The 19790-nt window shown below is 28.4% G+C and overlaps 1 protein-coding gene across 8 annotated transcripts in view; it reads left to right on the forward strand.

Moving 5' to 3' along the window:
• poe (E3 ubiquitin-protein ligase-like protein poe) overlaps positions 1-19790 on the forward strand; it is a 216588-nt gene that overhangs the window by 6071 nt on the left and 190727 nt on the right. For 4 of the 8 annotated variants that reach the window (XM_075371905.1, XM_075371903.1, XM_075371908.1 and 1 more), the window contains exons 2-10: positions 1545-1642; positions 2460-2717; positions 6252-6430; positions 7340-7521; positions 10252-10463; positions 13170-13330; positions 14210-14379; positions 15976-16237; positions 17723-17846. In XM_075371905.1, the coding sequence (XP_075228020.1) occupies positions 1545-1642; positions 2460-2717; positions 6252-6430; positions 7340-7521; positions 10252-10463; positions 13170-13330; positions 14210-14379; positions 15976-16237; positions 17723-17846 (1646 nt within the window). The remainder of the gene's footprint in view (positions 1-1544; positions 1643-2459; positions 2718-6251; positions 6431-7339; positions 7522-10251; positions 10464-13169; positions 13331-14209; positions 14380-15975; positions 16238-17722; positions 17847-19790) is intronic. The other 4 variants (XM_075371906.1, XM_075371907.1, XM_075371910.1 and 1 more) reach the window with 2 other exon arrangements.

Genomic DNA, 19790 nt, shown 5'->3' on the forward strand with positions numbered 1-19790 from the left:
GAGAATACAGCATATCAATGAGAATATCAGAGGATATCAATGAGAATCTTATAGAGTTATCTTGCGACATCAGTTTGAAAGCAAAATTAGGCAGCATGGAATTGACAGAATTTCGGATTTCAGTAAAAGATGAATATCTCCTTCTAAGGGATAAGGCTCAGTGGATTTTAATTCCTTTTTTGACATTGTATTTGTGCGAAGCTGGGTTTTCAGCATTCGCTGTAGAAAATGCAAGTGTAGAGCAAAAATCAGCATGAAAAGTAAATGAGGGTGGCCGTGTCCAGTTTAATTCCATGATTTGAGAAAATTTGCAGTGATTTGCGGACTCATCCATCACATTAACTATTAATTTAATGTTAAAGTAAAAAAAAAAGAAAGTTAAATAATGAAGATACACGAATTTTATTTATTTTTTTTCTTACAAGTAGTCATACTTGTACTGAGTGTAGGGCACCATGGAAAAATTTTAATTGAAAAAGGGCGTTGCGATTCAGAAAAGTTTGGGAACCACTGTCGTAAGGAATTTATACATAATTTGTGTTATACACAACTTTGATATTGACAAATTTGTTTTGTAAGATCTTTAAAGATTCCCAGATCTTTTTTATGTTTGTTCTTTCTTTGTCTGGTTTATTTGCCTGAAATATAATCTACTTATACTATGGAGATACAGCTGCCATCTTACTTCAATAATTACCATTTTGTAAATTATATTCAACATTGTACATAATAAGCTTCAAAATTAAAATATGTAATCATAAAAATTAACATAATTATGTGATTAAAATCAATTTTTTTTAAATTTAATCATAGTGTGATCAAATTAAACACTTTGTGCATAACTGGCAACCATTATATAACTTTTTGATTATTTATTTTTTTTGTTATGAGTTATTAAAAGATTAGATTTCAAACTACCTTTACGCCAATTTTAAACGAGAATTTTAGAATTTTCAAAGTAATTAGATTGCAATCATTTTGTAACATTAAAGAATATATAATCATAAATAAGATTAAAAAAAGTTCACTTGTTTTTAAAATAAAATAATTTGTTTAGCTTACTAGGAATAAATGATTGATTTTATGAATATTGTATAAATTGTATATCAACCACATAAATACTAATAACATATATGGCATCTGTTGATATTTTATGTTAAAAATGCTTTTCATAATTTTATTTTAATGTTTCATTTGTTTATAAGTTATGAGTAAATGAAAGCTCAAATTACTATGCTTAATATTTTGAATTCTTAGTAGTTTAGACTGCTCGCATTGACACAGTTAAGATTGGCTGTTATTATGGCATGTAGTTAAATTTAGGAAGCAATCTATGTTTGTGTTTTGGTGAACCAGAATTGGAAAGTATATGGCTATTATGTCAATTAAAATACATTGCTTCTTAATTTTTATGCCCAATATGTGCATCATTTGTGAGTTTTTTTTAATGTGGTTGTAGTTAATTCTTTTAAATGTTAATGGAAATATAATTCCTGTTTATTAATGGATTGTTTTATATATATTGTAATGTCATAATTTTTCAGTGAACCAGATTTTTTAAACCATGAAGAATTATATGAATCCTTCTATACATCATTTGCTGCTTTGGCAGCAGATTATATCAGTTCAAGTGCTAGCTCTAGTAAGTAATATTTTTGTTCTTCGTACAATTTTTGTTAGTCTTTTTTTTAAATTATTAGTGGTGGTATATTTTCTAATAAAATTGGAAGTATTTATTATGTAATGCTATCATGCTATTATTTAACTGAGCTATGATTACTTATCAAAAGAACTTGAATATTTTTAAAATAAGTTTGTTGTAAATTCATATTCTTTTTATTTCTGTTTTTGAAATTGTCAACCTATAGTACTACTGTGATTGTTATTGAAGTTATTGCACTGGAAGGTATTCAGCAGAAGGTAAATTGTACTAGTACTAAGATGGCTGCCATTCTATAATTTCAAAGTTATGTTAATTTTTTTTTCTGCTATTTAATAATTATGTGAGGCTGATATGATTATTATGTGGCTGACCATATTACTTGTTTTGCATTGAGAATATTTTTCAGAAAATTAATTTCTGAAACAATGTGGTAGAAGGTAATATAGATAAGAGAAATTCAATATTTTTTCCTTTATTTTCACATTATGTTAAAATATTTTTTTTAATGTTTTAATTCTTTTTATGAATAAAATTGACAAAATTTTATCAATTTTATTTTCATTAATTGAGATTTTTGACAAAGTTTCTTAATTTTGAACTGAACATTGTATTCTGTATAATGTGTAACAATTGATACTATTACTAATAGTTGATATTTATAGATTTTTATTTAAGATTGGTTGTCGATAGATTTTATTAAGATATGTAATATAATTTTTAATATTCACTTTTTGAGATTTTATTTCTGTGGTTGGCATTGGTTTTATATTTTAAAAATATTTATATTCTTTTTCAGTTTGTAAAAGCCAGCTGGCTGCTGTGTGTTCAGCATGTAAAATTCTACTGCACTACTTACTTTCCAAACTACAGTCTCAGACAAATTTATCAACAGAGTCTATTAATTCATCACAGACTTTGTCCTCCAAGCAATTGCTTTTGCCAATACGTGCGTTATGTTCTGCAACTAACATGTTGCCACGAGCCGATCAGATTGCACTTACTGCTGTCATGAAAAATGCTAAATTACCACCACATATTAAAACTACTCTTCCAGGTATGATTAATATAGTTTAAAAATTTTTGTATATAATTTTAAATAATTCTGTATAGTTAGGCTTACCATATGTCTGGGATTAGCCCGGACAGTCCTGGTTTTTTAGTGCTGTCTAGTAGGGTTTGAGAATTATAGGACTGGTGAGGAATTTTTTTAATTTTAGACCTACATGTTCGACATCACATTTTTAAATATTCTCTTACAGCCATGCATATCTCAACCGACCTTAGAGCAAGCGCTGAAATTGATTTTGATGGAGGTATGACTACCGGTCTCACCACAACTTTTTAGTTTGTTATTTGACAACACAGCAGGGCAATGTTTTTATGTTGTTTTAATGTATGAAGTAACTCGTCTACATGTTTTTGATCATTTTATCTCCTATTTGTTCTTTGCCTCATTGTTCAGCAATGGGCAAAAGAAAATGTGTGTTTAATGTTAATCTAATCTTAAACAGTAATACAAATTTTTGAAATTGTGTAATGACAGTAACAATGAACATGTTTATTGCATAATATGTACTGGAGAATTATTTGTTGCACATAAAGGAAAGGGTGATACTGAAGACCACATGAAAACAGCTAAACAGCTAAACATAGCTCCTATGTTTATGTTTGCTCTTATGTTTGCTTCAGCAAACATAAGAGATTTTTTAAAGTCAAAGATGGGAATAACAATAACAGTGATCTGGAGTGTGCTGCTAAAGAAGCTACATTTTTCATTCTGCACTGCTAGACACGAACAAAACATCTGACTGCACATTTAAACTGGTTAAAAAGTTATATGACCCAAAATTTTTATCTTCTAGAACCAAAACTGAGGCATTTATTATTAATATTATTTTACCATTTATATTTGATAATGTGTTGTGTTCTTTGGAAAACATTAATTATGTAACTGTTACGATGGATAGATTAAACAGAAGTAAAGTAAAACTTATTCAGATTTTTGTAAGATATTTCAGTCTGGAGGAGGGAATTCAAGTAAAACTTAAATTTCGATGAAGTATCAGGAGAAATTGCTCAAATTTTGATTTAGTGTTTATTACAGTGTGTGAAAAAATACAAACTTAAGAAAAGTTGTTGTTTTATACTGCTCATAACACTAACAGTAATTTTGGTGGTGTGAAGTGAAAGGGGGAATGAAAATGTGATCAGAAAAGTTCAAAGTGATTTAGATAGATCTATTTTAGGAATTGGTTGTTCAGCCCACACTGTACACAATTCAATACAAACAGCATGTGATTCTCTACCCCTGGACATAGACGTTATTGCTATAAAAATATATAAATATTTGCACATGTATATAGTAAGACTAATGAAACTTAAAAATTTCTGTGAATTTGTAGAAGCAGATTACAAAAAAGTATTATCTCATAGCAGCCCAAGGTTCCTTAGTTTGTTATCTGCAATGGAAAGAATTCTTTCCATTTTTGATGGCCTAAAATCATACATCTTGTAACAAATGCACAAAATTATTGATTTTTTTTTGAAAATCTAGATAGTGAACTGTTTTTGATATTTTTATATGGTACACTACAGTTATTTAATAATGTATTCTGAAATTGGAAGCTAATTCTATCTCAGTAACAGAAGCATTTCAGATATATTCTGAATTAATTTGTCAACTTCAGGAAAGAAAAACCCAAATTTATACCATCTTCTGCCAAAAAATTGCTATGTACTCTAAGAGAAAATAATGATGTTCAGGAATAAAAATTCTTCTCGAGCGTAGACAATTTTTAGAATTGTGGAGACCCAGTATTGATAAAATTAGTAAGTTTCCGTGGATAAATTTACGAACTGAAATTGCCTGGTCTGATTTAGAAGAGTGCACAAGTTAATGAAATTATAAAAGATTCCATAATTATTGATGACCTATTTAATGAACGTACATTGTTGAACCAGGGAATTCAAAACCAAAGGGTAAGTTGTGAAAAAGTACTAGATACTATTTAAGAGAAGTGGAAAGCAATTTTTAAGGTGTTTCAAAAGACTGATATCTCATGTTGCAATATTTCTAAAATGGTTGAGTTTGCGATGTCTTTGCCTGGGACATCTGCTCCAGTTGAGAGTTTTTCAAATACAGTGAACATTTGGACTGCAGAAATGGGTAGACTTTCAGTATCTACTGTTAAACATCTGCAAAATGTTAAAATTAATTCAGAACTTTCTTGTTGTGAATTTTATTATGTAATTAAAACAAACAAACAAACCATTTCTGAAAAAGTCATGTCTAGTGAAAAATACAACTGAATAAATAACGTTTAATGTTTCAGTAAACGTTTAAGTAATTTCAAAAATACGTCCTGGGTTGGACCCAAAAAAATATGGCAAGCCTATGTATAGCTCATTGAATTTATAAATCTTTAAAATTGGAATTTACACTGGTTTTATCCCAGATTGGATTGTTATTTTTAATTATTAATTTGATTTTCTTGTGCTTTTTTGATTTATCAAGACTAGTTAGGCCAAATTAGACAGTTGTAGTAACACAGTTCTCTTTTAAATTGGTGTACTTGAATTATGTTACTGTATAATTACTTAATTCATAACTTGAGTTTAAGCTTGTGTGATACTGGATGAAGCCTTGGTGCCTTAATCACTGTTGGATTTTAAGAGCAAAAAAAAAAAAAAGGTCATATTACATTAATTTAATTATATGGGATTGTACAAGATAAGTGGTTAGAACAACCATTGTTGTATATGTCGGTGATAAAGATTGAAGAGCTGGTTGGTTAAGAACTGCAGCTGCCTCTAGTGTCCTTATTGTAAACTGTGGTTCTCTTCCATTATGTGTTAAGAAAAGTTAATTATTAATCTACTCATAGTTGCCTAATTTTAATATTGAAGTTATTAAATTTATCTAATTATTTTATTAATATTTATTACTTTATATATTTGATATCAATTTAGTGAATTGTAGATAATGCATGTTTGAATATGTCCAATTTTTTATAAAACATTGGTATTTTTGTTAAATAAAAATAAATTTAATTCACAAGATTTTCTAATTTCTTACAGCCCATTATTCTATGGACCATGATTTAACATAAACCAATAGAAAACTGACATTGTTTCTTGACACATAATGGAAGAGTACCTAAAATGTTATTAGGTTTTAAAAATTATTTTCATTTTAAGCATGTTTTTTTTGACATCAATTATTTAATTTCATACTTGAAAAAATTATTTTAAGGTATTCTATCTGTTAACCAAATAGCGGAGGATCATATTTAAACTCTTTAGCATTCATTTCCTCTACTTTGATCAAAGATTAATTCAAATATTTTATGTAATAAGATTCTGATTTACTGAATTTATTATACAAGTAACTAATGAAAATACAATTAAAATGCAAACAGTTCTACCAGATAAATTTATAGGTGTTGCATAACGTAAGTAATGAAATTTTTATATTTCTAATGGTCAGTTTTTAAATATATTTTTTACTGTTGGCTAAGTTCATTTTTGTGAATTAAAAAAATAAAATTAATGTGAATGAGTGAATAAGCAAAATAAATTTTTTTTTCAGGTGAAAAAGAACCAGTAAGTAAAGAGTTAAAATCAAGATCTAGATGTGAACTGTCTGCTCTAATTATGGAACAGTTAACATCTCCTTTACATGATTTTCCTTCTCAGAGACCAGTGGTTACTGAGCCTGTTGATGTTAAACCATCTGAAGGAGCTTCTTCAGATTCACAAGATGTTGAGGTAGTTATCATGAAGTTATGTTTGATATCCAAGTATCTGGCTGTTGCACTTATGGCCAGCACTGCGACAGCTATATTTGGCTTTGGCTTACTGCTTTCTCTTCAATTTTCAGAATATTAATGTCCTTTGATATTCCACTTGCTTTGGAACAACTAGGTTATTGCAGTTTTTGTCATTTGATACAAACCATATTGTCTTTTTATCTAACTGTAAATTAAATTATAGATGAGTTATCCTTCCTTATAAACATACAGATTACTGTTGTTCCTGTGAAATGAATACAGAACTTCTAATTTTAAAGCTAGAACTCAGAACTCTTGTATTTTTTTGCGGTTAACTCATTTGTTTTATTACAATATAATTAATAATCCAGAGATAATTCTCATATCTATCTAGTTATTAATTATGATATTTTACCATGCTTAGTTAACAGCAATATACTACTTCCACATTATGAATTAATAAAACTTTATTTTATTGCTTACATAATGGGTTGCATTTTGTAGTTAATTTTAACAAATTTCATATACTGACAGGAAAGTAATAGAGTAGAATTTGTTAGATGATTTATTACATTTGTGCTATAAGAGGGGGATTTTTCAGTCAGCCGTTTTCATCAGGTTGTTGCTGGTTCTAGCAATAAGCCTAAAGAATTTTTCACTTTGTATTCAGGTTGGAAATTTATTAATACATGTGAGTCTCAGCTTGGGTACGTGCCATTTGTTGTAGACTAAGAGAAATGAACTCGGTTGATATAGTTTTGGAAAAAATTAGATAAAGTTTTCCCCTTATTTGTTTAAAAAAGTATGAGTTGTATGTTTATTTTTTTTAGGTAAGCAGTAAAATTAAATGTTAAATTGTTTATATTTTTGTTTTAATTGATAATTATTTATTTAAAAATATTTTCAGAATTTATTTATTCAGAAGAATGTATCAAATTTAAATTCATTACGTGCCGGAGATATAATTATTGATCTGTGTCTCAGTTTACCCCATTTAACAAGATACATTCATAAATACACTGCTGCTGTATCAAAGAAAGGATTCAGTCTTCCATCTACTCATGCTGAAGCATTACTTGTTAAACATAGGTAAATTGAAGTATTATTTTTCAGAAATAAGTTTTTATTGTATTCTTATCATTTTTAGATATTTATGAAATGAACTACAGCATTAGATCAAAATATGATTTTTAGTAAATAGATTTTAGGGACATTGAATATTCATAAGATGTGATCATAATTTCATTTAAGAATGTTCTGTTTTTGATATTATATAAATTAAAACATTTAAAAAATTGTATTATTATTTGCAAATTAGAATTATCTGTAGGCTGTTTTAAGTATTTAAATTGGGAGGTGGATAAATTATTACTAACTGCCACTGCTGTGACTTGCACATTTACCTCAGCATTTATTCTTTTTATTTGTTTTTAACCAAACATGAATATTTTTGGTGCCACCATCTGTGCCACAGATGTTTATCACTCGCCTTTAAAATGTGGCTATATGTTATATAAGGTTATGGATACACCTCAGTAAGAGTATTAGCTACTCATGTAGCTAATTTGCTTATTTTTAAACAAGATATTTGAAGAGAATGGTTTGTGGTGGGTGGTGAAGCAATGCTCACAAGAAGGGAGTAATTTTAACTCATTTAACTGGAGACCTTTCTTATATAAATTTTAAGGAAAATATATCGTGGTATATACTGAGCTATGCTTCCTTCTTAAAGGAATTTTTCCTCATATAAAATCATGGATCTTTTATTACTGCTTATGCAAATCATGGGAGCTGAGTCAAACTAGTCTTTAACTCACCGAACTTAACATTGTTATAACTTTTTTCAGTTAATTTAGCAAAATGTCATATCTTAATTGCTTCTCTGGATCTTTTGGTTACATACCTATTATAAATATCTTTGGTGTGAAGTTCATTTTAGATACATTGATATAAGTTAAATAAACCATGCTTTAGTAAATTACGCCTTAAAAAAGCAGTTCTTTTTTACAGTTTATTCCAAACATTGATAGAAAATAAGCCTTTTGATGATCCAGCCATTAATATTTTATGTATTATAATTAGTGATTCCTAAAGAAATTTTGTGATTTGTACTGTTTTAGTAGGTTTGTATTTATTTTTATGAATATATTTATAAAACTAATCTATAAAGGTTTGATCAAACAATTGATTTTATTCTGAATTAAAACTGATTTGTTAGGAGAAGTATTATTTTTTTTTGTTAGTTATTTGTAAAATTTATTGTCAGAGAGATGAATGATGATTTCTGTGATTTCTCACTAAAGTGCCCTCATGCAGCAGTTAGTAATTCAGTTGATAGCCTTGTTTGTAAAGTAAATAACTAAGGATTTTGATTAATGAATATTTAAAAAAAATGTTCTGTCTGACTATTATGGCTATTATTATTAATCGCTATTAAATTTAGCCATGTAATACATTTAAATATTTTACAGTGTGCAATGATCCTACTAAATGAACTGCATTCAACATTATTTAACTTTATATCTCATACCACTCAGGGAATTAATCTTAAAATATAGCTTTGATTTTTACCACTTAATCCTTCACACATTTTTTTTATCAAGGATTTTTTACTTTCTGGGATATTATCAACTATTATGGAATCAGTAGATTTTAATAGCTGTGATATAACATATTTCTGAAAAACCAATTTTATTGCTTTAATTAGTTGTCATACAATAACAGTTAGACCAGATACATGTTTTGTTACAGAGAGCTATTTGAATTTTGATGCCAATTTATACTTTGAAATATATAATTCTTTTTTCTTAGAATGTTTTTTTTGTTGTATTAATCATTTGCTAGCATAGCAACAAAGTTTAGTCTTATTTATGTTAATCACCATGTGTTACCTATAGAAGTAAGTGCTAAAATAAATAATTCCGTGAAGTGTGTGAGGTTAAATAATAGTTTATTTCTTATTCGTGAAAAACAAATTACGCTGAAATCCACAGAGAGACTGCTATGTTTATGAATCAATGTTATGTGTGAAAGCAGTTGAAAAACTGTGTTACTTCAAAATGCAGGATGAATTTTCACTACAAGGATTGTAACAATTGCCCATGAGATCACAAATTATTTGTTTGAAAAGTGAAGTAAAACATGATTTGCAGTTTCGCAATTTGCCAAATTAATTTTTAAATGAAAAGCATTTCTATCTTTCCAAAGAACAGTTAGCAATTTAGGAATTAAAGTAACTGGTGAGAAATTACAAATATCCACTCTATTTAATATCAGTCTCATTTTTGCAGAGTGATATTATTTTTTTCTCCATTTAAAACAATAGTTTGCATTGCAAAGGTTTGAAAAGAATGAGAAATTGAAAGATAAAGTGATTAGTTTGTTTAAAATAATCACTGTAGGAAAACTTTTGCAAGGAATAATATAGCCAGTAGAAAAATATTATACAGTGATGGGAACTGGTTGGTAAAATAATACATATGTAAGATTATTTTAATGTGATTAACAGTTTTTTCCTCATACTTGGTTTTTACGTTAAAATGGCTGTTATTTAAAAAAAAAACATCTTACTATATATGCTTTATATGTTAAAATTTCACTTTGTTATTTTATAACCAGAGTTTAGTGCTAAAGAGCAAATTAATGGTGTAGCTTATTTTTATTAATCCTTAAAGGAAGGTGATTATTTATGACAAAGGATCATAGCACGCAGGAAAGTGAATATAATTTATTAGTTAGTAAACAGGTGAAAAAGACTAATCATACAAAATTATCTGACTTATAGATGTATATATTGTTGTTGCTGTATGTTTTTTGTAGTTTGCAAGCACTAGTGACTGATATTGGAATGGTATGGAGTGCTATGTCATTGCCAGTTCTGGAACCATTAACTAAGCCTCGTCTAGAAAAATTGTGTACTTTAACAATGTCTTGTTTGTATGCCGCTTTATCCACTGCTACTGCATTCAGTATTCTCGGTATATCATCTGCAGTTTCACCTAAAACTGGTACTACAACTACTGGGAGCTCTGGTATGTAATTCTTTATTAATGTTATTCATTAAAATTATATTTTGTTTACAATTTTTTTATATATACACTTTTACACATACATTATCACTTAATGATCATTGAAAAAAATTTTAACAGCATCTTTATATTTAAATTATGTCTTTACATTTGGACTATTTATTCCTTGAGAACTATAAATTAAACAGAAAAACTGTGACTCCATTAAATATGCATAAAAACACTAATATTATTATATGAGATTTGTTCAAAAAGAAATTTGAGCACAGATGGTGAAAAAAAAATTAGCTTATGTAGTGGCTTACAATCTTAATTTTCCTCAAAGGTCTTATAACTAGATACTTTACTCAGCAATCCTTCTGTTACTGAAAACTATTTTCATAGTCTTCTTTTGGAATGATTACCAGATGTGTGGTTGGATTTATTGTTATGTCCTCCCAGCTTTCAAATCGGGGCTTTCAGCTACATCTTCAGATTAGGAAACAATTAGAGATCACAAGGAGCAATGTTTGATGAGAAAAAGGAGCCTGGTGAATGTGAAGAAATCTTGCATTAGTAGTAACAGGAATGGTATATTATGGATGCAGCTGCCACTTGTATAATTCTCACACTTCTGGCCTCTTTTATTTGAACTGAATCACAAACAGATGATGTAGAACCTCCAGGTAGTACTGTTTATGATAGTTTAGCACAAACATTATTAGTTATTTTGTGATTTATACTAACATGATATATATCTAGGGAAATATACAATTTTTTTTATGTATAGCTATTAGTTGGGAAAAAAAGTTAGCTTCACTTTACTCCTCACTCTTATTGCTTTGTTCCACCTTAGGGGTGATTTTGACTGCTGAACTTTGGTTTCTAAGTCATATTCATACACCAGATGTTAATCACGAGTTTCACAGTCTTAAGGATGTCCTGTGCAATTTCAAAATTTCCAGCATGTTCTGTGCAATTTAAAGCAAAGCAACTTTGGTATAAATTTCACAGCCCCTGTGTGCATCTTGTTTTACTAAAATTATGCTAAAGAAACATTGTTAATCTCAATGTATTTTGCAATTTTTCAGATGGTCAGCTGATGATTTTCCATTGTCATACAATGCAAGTTATTAATAACATTTGTATTTTCATTTGTTGATGGCCTACTGTTCCAGTGGTCATTCTCAAATGAAGTTCATTCATTTGAGAATTCAATTTCATTCTCAAAATGGTTATTTCATTTTTTTAATTTGTGTACTCCTATAGCTTTGTTTCTGAAATCCTTTTTTAATCTTATAAATTTTTATTTCTATTTGTTTTTTTTTGTATCACCAAGCTTTTGTCAGAAGTTAATGCAATAATTTTATTCAACATATTGCCTATTTTGCACAAATTAAAAAAAAAACAGCAAAGCATGTACACAAAATCTAGCAGTTAATGTTGGTAACACTAACTGCTGGACCACTAGTGCACTATTTTAGATTTTAAGAAAAAATATATGCCGGTAAACTTCATATGAATGCTGTGCTGTACAAAGTTTTACTGCTCACATTCAAATACTTTTTGAAAAAATGCAAGTGAATACTTTTTAAACAGACCTCATATAAACATTAATATAATGACTCAGTTCTAGGTGAACTGAACTGATATGATGTTCCCCACTAACAGATTAATGGAGGAAATAAGTGTTAATTGTAAGCAATACAGCAACTTTGTATAAGTAGGAGAATCTGAATCAAAATAAAATTAGCATGATGTAATGCCATTTCTTTAATTTTTTGTAGAAATATTTATTTATGTTAATCTTTTTGTTCTTGTTTTATACTAATTTTTCAAAATTTTTTGCCAGATTGTTTTGATTTGGCTGGATTTGTGTGCCTTGATGCTTGATACCAATCTATTAGGAATGTAGTATACAGAATTGTAGTACGTAAAAAATTACTTGCCTTGTTTCTATTTGGATCTTGTTTCAATCAATCTTCAGCCTCACTTAAATGTATTATGGCTTCTTATTTTCATTTTCATAGGATTTTAAGAAAATATCATGCTTGTTTTTTTCATTCTACATTCCCAAGTGGATCATTTTGGAAATTAACATTTTTGTAGTTTTTGTATTTATTGACAAAAGATAATGTAACACAAATTTTTTTAAATTATTAATCTTTAATCTATATTTTATAGGTACTGACTTTAAAAATAATTTTTTGTTATTATTTCAGTATTACCACCTTATTACATGGTTTGTATTAATAACACAAATGAAAATGATATGTTTGTGAATATACTAACTTGCCCTATTCTTGCAGTGCAGGGTGTGTTCTGGGTTCTTCTACCTTAAACGATTAGTGTGTTTAAAAAAAGGTCCTAATACAGTCTTTCAAGGAATTCTGTTACAGATCTTCTATTTCTGTCAGCTACTTATCTTTTATTTACATTAATGTTTTATTAATTCTAATAACCAATAATATCATGATTTTTTCCTACAGCAAGGCAATATTTTATAAAAAGGTCTACAAATATTGCTGAAACTGATTTACAAATTGTAATTTATTTTTTGAAATCTGCTTATGTATCCATAATGACTAACTCTTCTTTTAAATTAGAATATTTTTATATTTAAAATAATATTTTTCAATATTATAATTTTGTATATTTATTGATTTATTTTATTTTAGAGACCTTAAATAAAACTATTAGGGATGTTAATAAATTTGATTAATCTTTTAGGTACTGGTACTACTTCAGCAGGTGGTACAACTACTGGTAAAGGAGCTATAGAGGAAGAAGGAGGATCTGAAAGTTTAGCAATAAGTGTTGTTGAAAAAGCTTTGGATGTGTTTAATGTTGTTTCAAATGCTATTAAGAATTCTACACGAGCTGGTGGACAAGTAAGTTTTTATTTTTTTACAAATATTAAAAAAAAATTATGTGGTGATTGACTTTTAGATCCTATTGTTATTCAGTTATCTAGTAGTAACCTTAAAAGCAGTTTCTTGAATACATCCATTACTCAATTAATGAACTGTTAACTTTTATATGCAGAAAATGCAATTACAGATTTACAGAAATTTTTACAGGCAAACAAAAGAGAAATATTTTTTCCAAACAGTTGAAATTTATTAAAAAAGTCTTAATAATATAGATTAGAGGCAGTATTCTTATTCTAACATGAGTTCAATAGGGTGACAAGAAATAATTTACCCCTACTCTACTATCTCTTAAAGGTCCACTGTAAAATATTGAATACTTATTCACTTAGGTTATTAAGAAATAAGTTGCTTAAATAATAAAAAAGTTGAAATATTGCTTTCAGATGAATAAAACATTTTGCATTTTTCAGAATGTAGGGTGTTGAACTGCTCAAAAATGGAAGGGTATGAATGTAAAAAAAGGAACTGTATTTTACATTAACTATTGGAAACTCTTTTTAAAATAACTAATAAAATTTTCATTGTGTATGGGGTGATAGTAATCTTAACTTTCTAGAAAATTTTGTCGAGGATTGTAGAAATTTTCTAGAATTGTGACAAAAACTATTGACTTTCTGATCTGCTTGTGTATATTTCTGAGAATGTTAGGATCTTAGAGCAATTTCATCCTTAAGAGTGGGGTTGCCTATGGCAGTATTGAGGACTTGTGTTTCCTGTCCAGTGGCTAAACAATAAGCTTAATGGTCGAAGTACCTATTTGGTAAAGCCGGGCTTAATCTCGCTTCTCAAAATCCAATAACCAAAATCATTTATTTTTTTGTATTATTTTATTTATAGATTCAACAGAACCATTTGGCTATTGGCGTCTGGTTACTTGTATCAGGACTACAGTCTCAGTTATCTCAGTCAAGTCTTTTACCATCAGATAAATCAGTGAAAGAGGATAAACCTGGAAAGTCGCCTAGTAAATCACGTGAAGGTTCATCTCGTATCAACCTGATGAAAGTGTTAGTACTATTATTGTGTATTTTATTTATATAAAATGAAAAATTATATCAAGATTTTATATAGTAGCAATTATTTGTTGAAGGCTAATTTGAAAATTAAAAAGTGATCAACTATTTCATGAAGCGTAGGTAGAACTGTAGAGATGTAATATGTGGAGGGTAAAAGTTAATGTCAATCCTCAGTTTCTCTGTATTATATCGATTTAATTATGCATTAAATTAGGTTTAGCAAGATAGATTGTGAACTTGTACAGTTTTTGTTGTTATTTTATCTTCACTAAAAATAAAACTTTAGTTTGTTGAATTTTTTTGTATTCATGTAACGTTATTTACTTTTTCTTTAATTATTGTTTACTGTAGTTAATATACTTTTCATCAAATAAATTCTCTTTTATTTTTATGTATTAGATTGATTGTCTCGCCCATGTATATCATCTTATATAATTTTTTAAAAATTTACTTGGATATGCTAATTTACATTTTAATGTGAAATTCTTAAAACATATTTTTTCATTTTTTTGACGTATTCTTCTTTAACTATTTTCCTTTTTTTTTCTACTGTGGAAAAGAAAAGTTAAGAATGTAAGTAACACAAGAAAATTTTGTTATACCTTTCTTAAAATTCCAAAATCTGTTGTACATAATAATCTGCAAGTGTAAAATGAAGGGTTATTACCAGATGTTAGCTGAACTGTATCATGTTAAATTTTCATTTATATAAAAATAAAATAAAAATATTTAACACAAGTACTTTAATTATGTCTAATTTTTATTTTATCATTTTGTATTTATTTTCTGTTAAGCTGAAATACCGTTCATTTTCTGGGAACGTTAACTAGAATTTACATCTTTGTGTATATGTTGTTTGTTGTTTACTATTTTAAAGAGTTTTAATTCTGTTTAATAATATGAACTGAAATACAGATTGGAAGTACTTTTAATGGTATTGTAGGCCAGCATTGTTTTTTGATGTCTATTTAAATATTTTATCATTTGTTTCTTTTGTAAAATTCTATTTTGAAATTTATTTTTTCATGCAATTTAATTTTGTAATCATTTTTTTCTTTTTACCCAGTAAGTCTTTAAAATATAATTTTCCCTTCATTTTTACTAAGTGTTTACAGTGACAATTTTTGTTATATATTTTTTAAACTTAAGGTTTAAAAATGACAACAATATCTATTGTTGTCATTTGGGAAGAGTATTTTCTGTTTTAATTGTTTTAAATAATCTTCTAATTTCTGCCTTGTTTAAAAGCTCTGGTTTGGTTCTGATCTATTCAAAATTCATTTAATCAGAAGAGAGACATTCATTGACTTAACTTTTCAAATGTTGCTGATCTTCAAATGGAGTTGTAGGATCTTGGCTTTTCATCTCAAGGGCCCAAGCTAAGTTCAAATCTCACTCAGACATAACTTTTTTCATATGCTATAAAATTTCTATTTCATATTCCAGCGGCATAAGTTTTGAGCTTATATGGTGAATTAATTATAAAAAAATTCTCTTCACATCTGTGTTTTGTTTTTACGAGATTTCTTTTCTAGTTTTATTTGATAAATGAAGGTATTTTTTTGTATTATACTGTTGTTTTAATAGTGACAGTGTGGATGCCGTGTTCGGTTACAGCCAGCAGGGGTTTGGTGTATTGTCAGTGGCGTTGGCTCAGCGTGCATTATCGATGATGGCCAGTCTTTTGGATGATCTACATTTAGAGAGTGCAGAAATGAGCCACGATATTGAACCAGCACCTCTTAATATTATCAATCCATCAACTGCCACTCAGCGAGCTGCTCGTGTATTGAACACTACATCATTGAATCAGTTCTTATTCTATTTGGCTACAATCAGCTATAGAAAGGTAAAGGAGAAAGAATTATTCATATAAAACATATTCATAAAGATTTATTTTTTGTTTTAACCTATAAATTGAGAAATTTAAATAAACATAATGAGTTTTAAATTTATTTTTATCATGTTTGCATAATTATTGAAAGGCTTAAATTGCATACTCATCATGAATTTCACTTGAAAGTCATTTTGTAAAGATCTTATAGATGGCACCATATTCATGAATATGCATTCTTGTATTCTTGAATGTAAATTTTTTGTAATTTGCTGCAATTTAGCCTTTAGTTCATTATTGCTAAGAGTATGGTAAGAGAACGTTTAACTTCCTAACAATCCCCATAAAAGAAATTATATACTGAAAGATTTGTGGTCTTGCAGGCCTCATCAAATTGTTCTGAGATATGATGTGGTTTCCAGAAAGATCTTGAAAAGCAGTAACGCATTCTCACATTACAAGCTGTTGCTCCGGGCTGCTGATACCATGTGTTGTGTCATATGTTGGGTGATTATTCTGTTCATAACTGGAAAAATGGTGCTGACCTCTTCTGAAGTTACAGAAACAGGCCTTCCAGCAATAAGTTCAGGATGCTTTGATAGTTTTTGTGTTTAGATGTTTTTTTTTTGGTGTCGATGCTTCTTATTCAATATTGAACCCACAGCTTCAAAATTTTTCAGTATTGTTTTTTCAGCAATGTCAAAAATTTAGAATGTTCCATTTCTGCATGTCATCCAAAAATTGTTGTAGAAAAATTCTTTGGTCTGTTAGAAAAAATAAATATAATGATTTAGCTTAAACATACATGAAGGGCAAATAAATTTTAAGGAAAGTAAGCCTAAAATTCTGTTTGAGATTTTGATTTTACAATAAAGGATTCCAATATATTTGAATTTGCATTTTTGCATTCAGCACTTTGAATTTGTATTGTTGTAAATTTGAAGTGTTGCTTGTATTGGCTTGCAAGCTACTTGGCTAAAGCTGAAGTTTTGTGATACTTTAAGTCTGAAAAAATAATGGAAATTCTTCAATGTTATCCATTACTTTTAAGTAATAGATTAATAAGTAGTGAATTAATTTTCAGTTAATGTTTTCTTTATATGAATTTATTAACTTACATTAAATTCATTAAGAAAATGTAATAAATACTGCAAGTGAAGTTTTCAAATTAAGATATCAAAAAAATTGATAACTTAGTAGAATTATGTTGCAAGAGTAACACTGATGGAGATTAATAATTTAATAATGAAAAAAAAAATTGTTATTCATTATGCAGTTATAACCTAAAAAAAAGTATTATATGACCTTATAAAGTTTGTAGTTGTATGTGCTGGAATGTCTTGAGCATAAGGTGCAGATTACTGCTAATTAATAGTGATTTAATAGGAAAAACATGTGTTCTTACTTATATTTTTTTTAAAATAATTATTTACTAGATTAAGCTTCAATTGATTATTTACATTTACATACTATGTTATGTTCTTTATTTCTCAATTCTAGGCTTGCACTTTAAAACGTATACAGAAACACCCTCCAGAGGGTGATACTTTCAGTACATCTGATTCAACAACTTATTATGATGATGATATTATTAGCTGTTCTGAAGAGAGCTCTCCTGATGAAGGTATAATTATTATTGCACTATTTGTATAATTTTTTGCTAGAACCATAAGATTTTGTGCGCAGTTAAACCAATTTGGGAATGTCTTCATAAGTCAACTTTTCTCGACAATAGCTAGTCATTGTTGGTAATAAAGAACAAGATATTCTTGAACACTGAAAACCTAGTAAGTGGCTCATTAGATTTGCTGTCCTCGTAAGAATTAATTTACCTAGAGTATATCTTGAAGTTTTTCCAGGACTTGCATAACCTATTCTACCCTTGAAAATAATAGAAAAATTTATATAAAAATATTTCTTAAAATGCTTTGTTTGTGAGTTACGGCTAGTGAAAGATTTCATTTGGGATTTCAACTACCCCGGTGAAATGAGGATTTTAATTAATAGGGCAGAATAAAGATTTCTTATTACTTAAAAGTTTTATTTATTTGTTACCCATAATAACAAAGTTACTCTATGTCTAACATAAAAAACAGGGATTTCTATCCCATTTATTGGTTTTCACCCCAGATTTAAAAAAAAAAACTTCTGCATATGGTTCTGGGACCTATTTTATTCCATTTTTCTGATCAAAAACCATAAGAAATCACTAATTCTGCCCCTTTATTGATGTCTTAAAAATTTCAGTATGACCTCATTTAATACCAGGGTAGCTGAAATCCAAACAAAATCGTTCACTAGCTGTAACTCGCAAACAAAGCATTTTCTAGGACACATACTTGTTTATATGAACTTTTTCTATTATTTTCACAATTCCAAATCGAACAGCTATCTCTTGGGCATTATTCCACTTTAAACCAAAAAATTTTATCGCATCACTATGTTCGATTTTTATGATATTTGGTATATGATAACTACCCACCTTGTAGTGGCCAAAAAATATTTTTTTGGGTAGGTAAAAACAGCCATTTTCATAATATTTTGCATGAGCTGTAGGATTCTTATTTTACATCATACAGAGGGTCAAAAGGGCTTTTTGGAAAGAGTAAAGATGGAACTTCTCTTAATATACTCAAAATTCATATTTTTATATAACTAAATCTTGTAATGTTTACTGACGTTACGTTTACAAATTATTTTTAAAATTTTGGGACCAAAATAAGTAATAAAGGGTTTAGGGTACAGATCTGTTTTTTATCTTTTAACTCTTAGGTGTTAGTAGTAATTATAAAAAATCCCTTTCGGCATCCTGGAAGGTGGAGTAGATTTTCACCGGTGCTAAGTAGGGGATAAAAAAGATTTCCACCTTAAAGTTAAGAAAACTTAAAATTTACTCAGTAGTACTTAAAAAAGTACGGGTTGGTCTAGTTGTTAAAACGCGTCTTCCCAAATCAGCTGATTTGGAAGTCGAGAGTTACAGCGTTCAAGTCCTAGTAAAGCCAGTTATTTTTACATGGATTTAAATACTAGATCGTGGATACCGGTGTTCTTTGGTGGTTGGTTTCAATTAACCACACATCTCAGGAATGGTCGAACTGAGAATGTACAAGACTACACTTCATTTACACTCATACATATCATCCTCATTCATCCTCTGAAGAATTATCTAAACGGTAGTTACCGGAGGCTAAACAGGAAAGAAAGAAGTAGTTACTTAATAAGAAAATTATAGCGATTTTTCTACCTTCATGGTCTGATTTTTCCCATTAACAAACTCGATTGACATTTTGGGTTGTTATATTTTATGTATCAATTTGAAAGTGATTGGCTCAAAATTATGGCAGTTATCGTGTCTACAAGAAAGTGAAATATATAAATAACTTTTGAACTTGACTGTAGTTTTGAGGTCTGATGAATGTGAAATGCAAAGATATTACAAAATTTTCCAGAAGTTGAATCATGGTACCCATTACAATAAGTAGCTTTCTTATAAAATTACTTGTAAAAATTGGAATGTTACATACAGTGTCCTTAATTAAAAAAAAATCGCTGCCAAATCATAAGATTT

The sequence above is a fragment of the Lycorma delicatula genome, chromosome 7 (genome assembly GCF_047948215.1).
Source record: "Lycorma delicatula isolate Av1 chromosome 7, ASM4794821v1, whole genome shotgun sequence".
In the NCBI taxonomy this organism is placed as follows: Eukaryota; Metazoa; Arthropoda; class Insecta; order Hemiptera; family Fulgoridae; genus Lycorma; species Lycorma delicatula.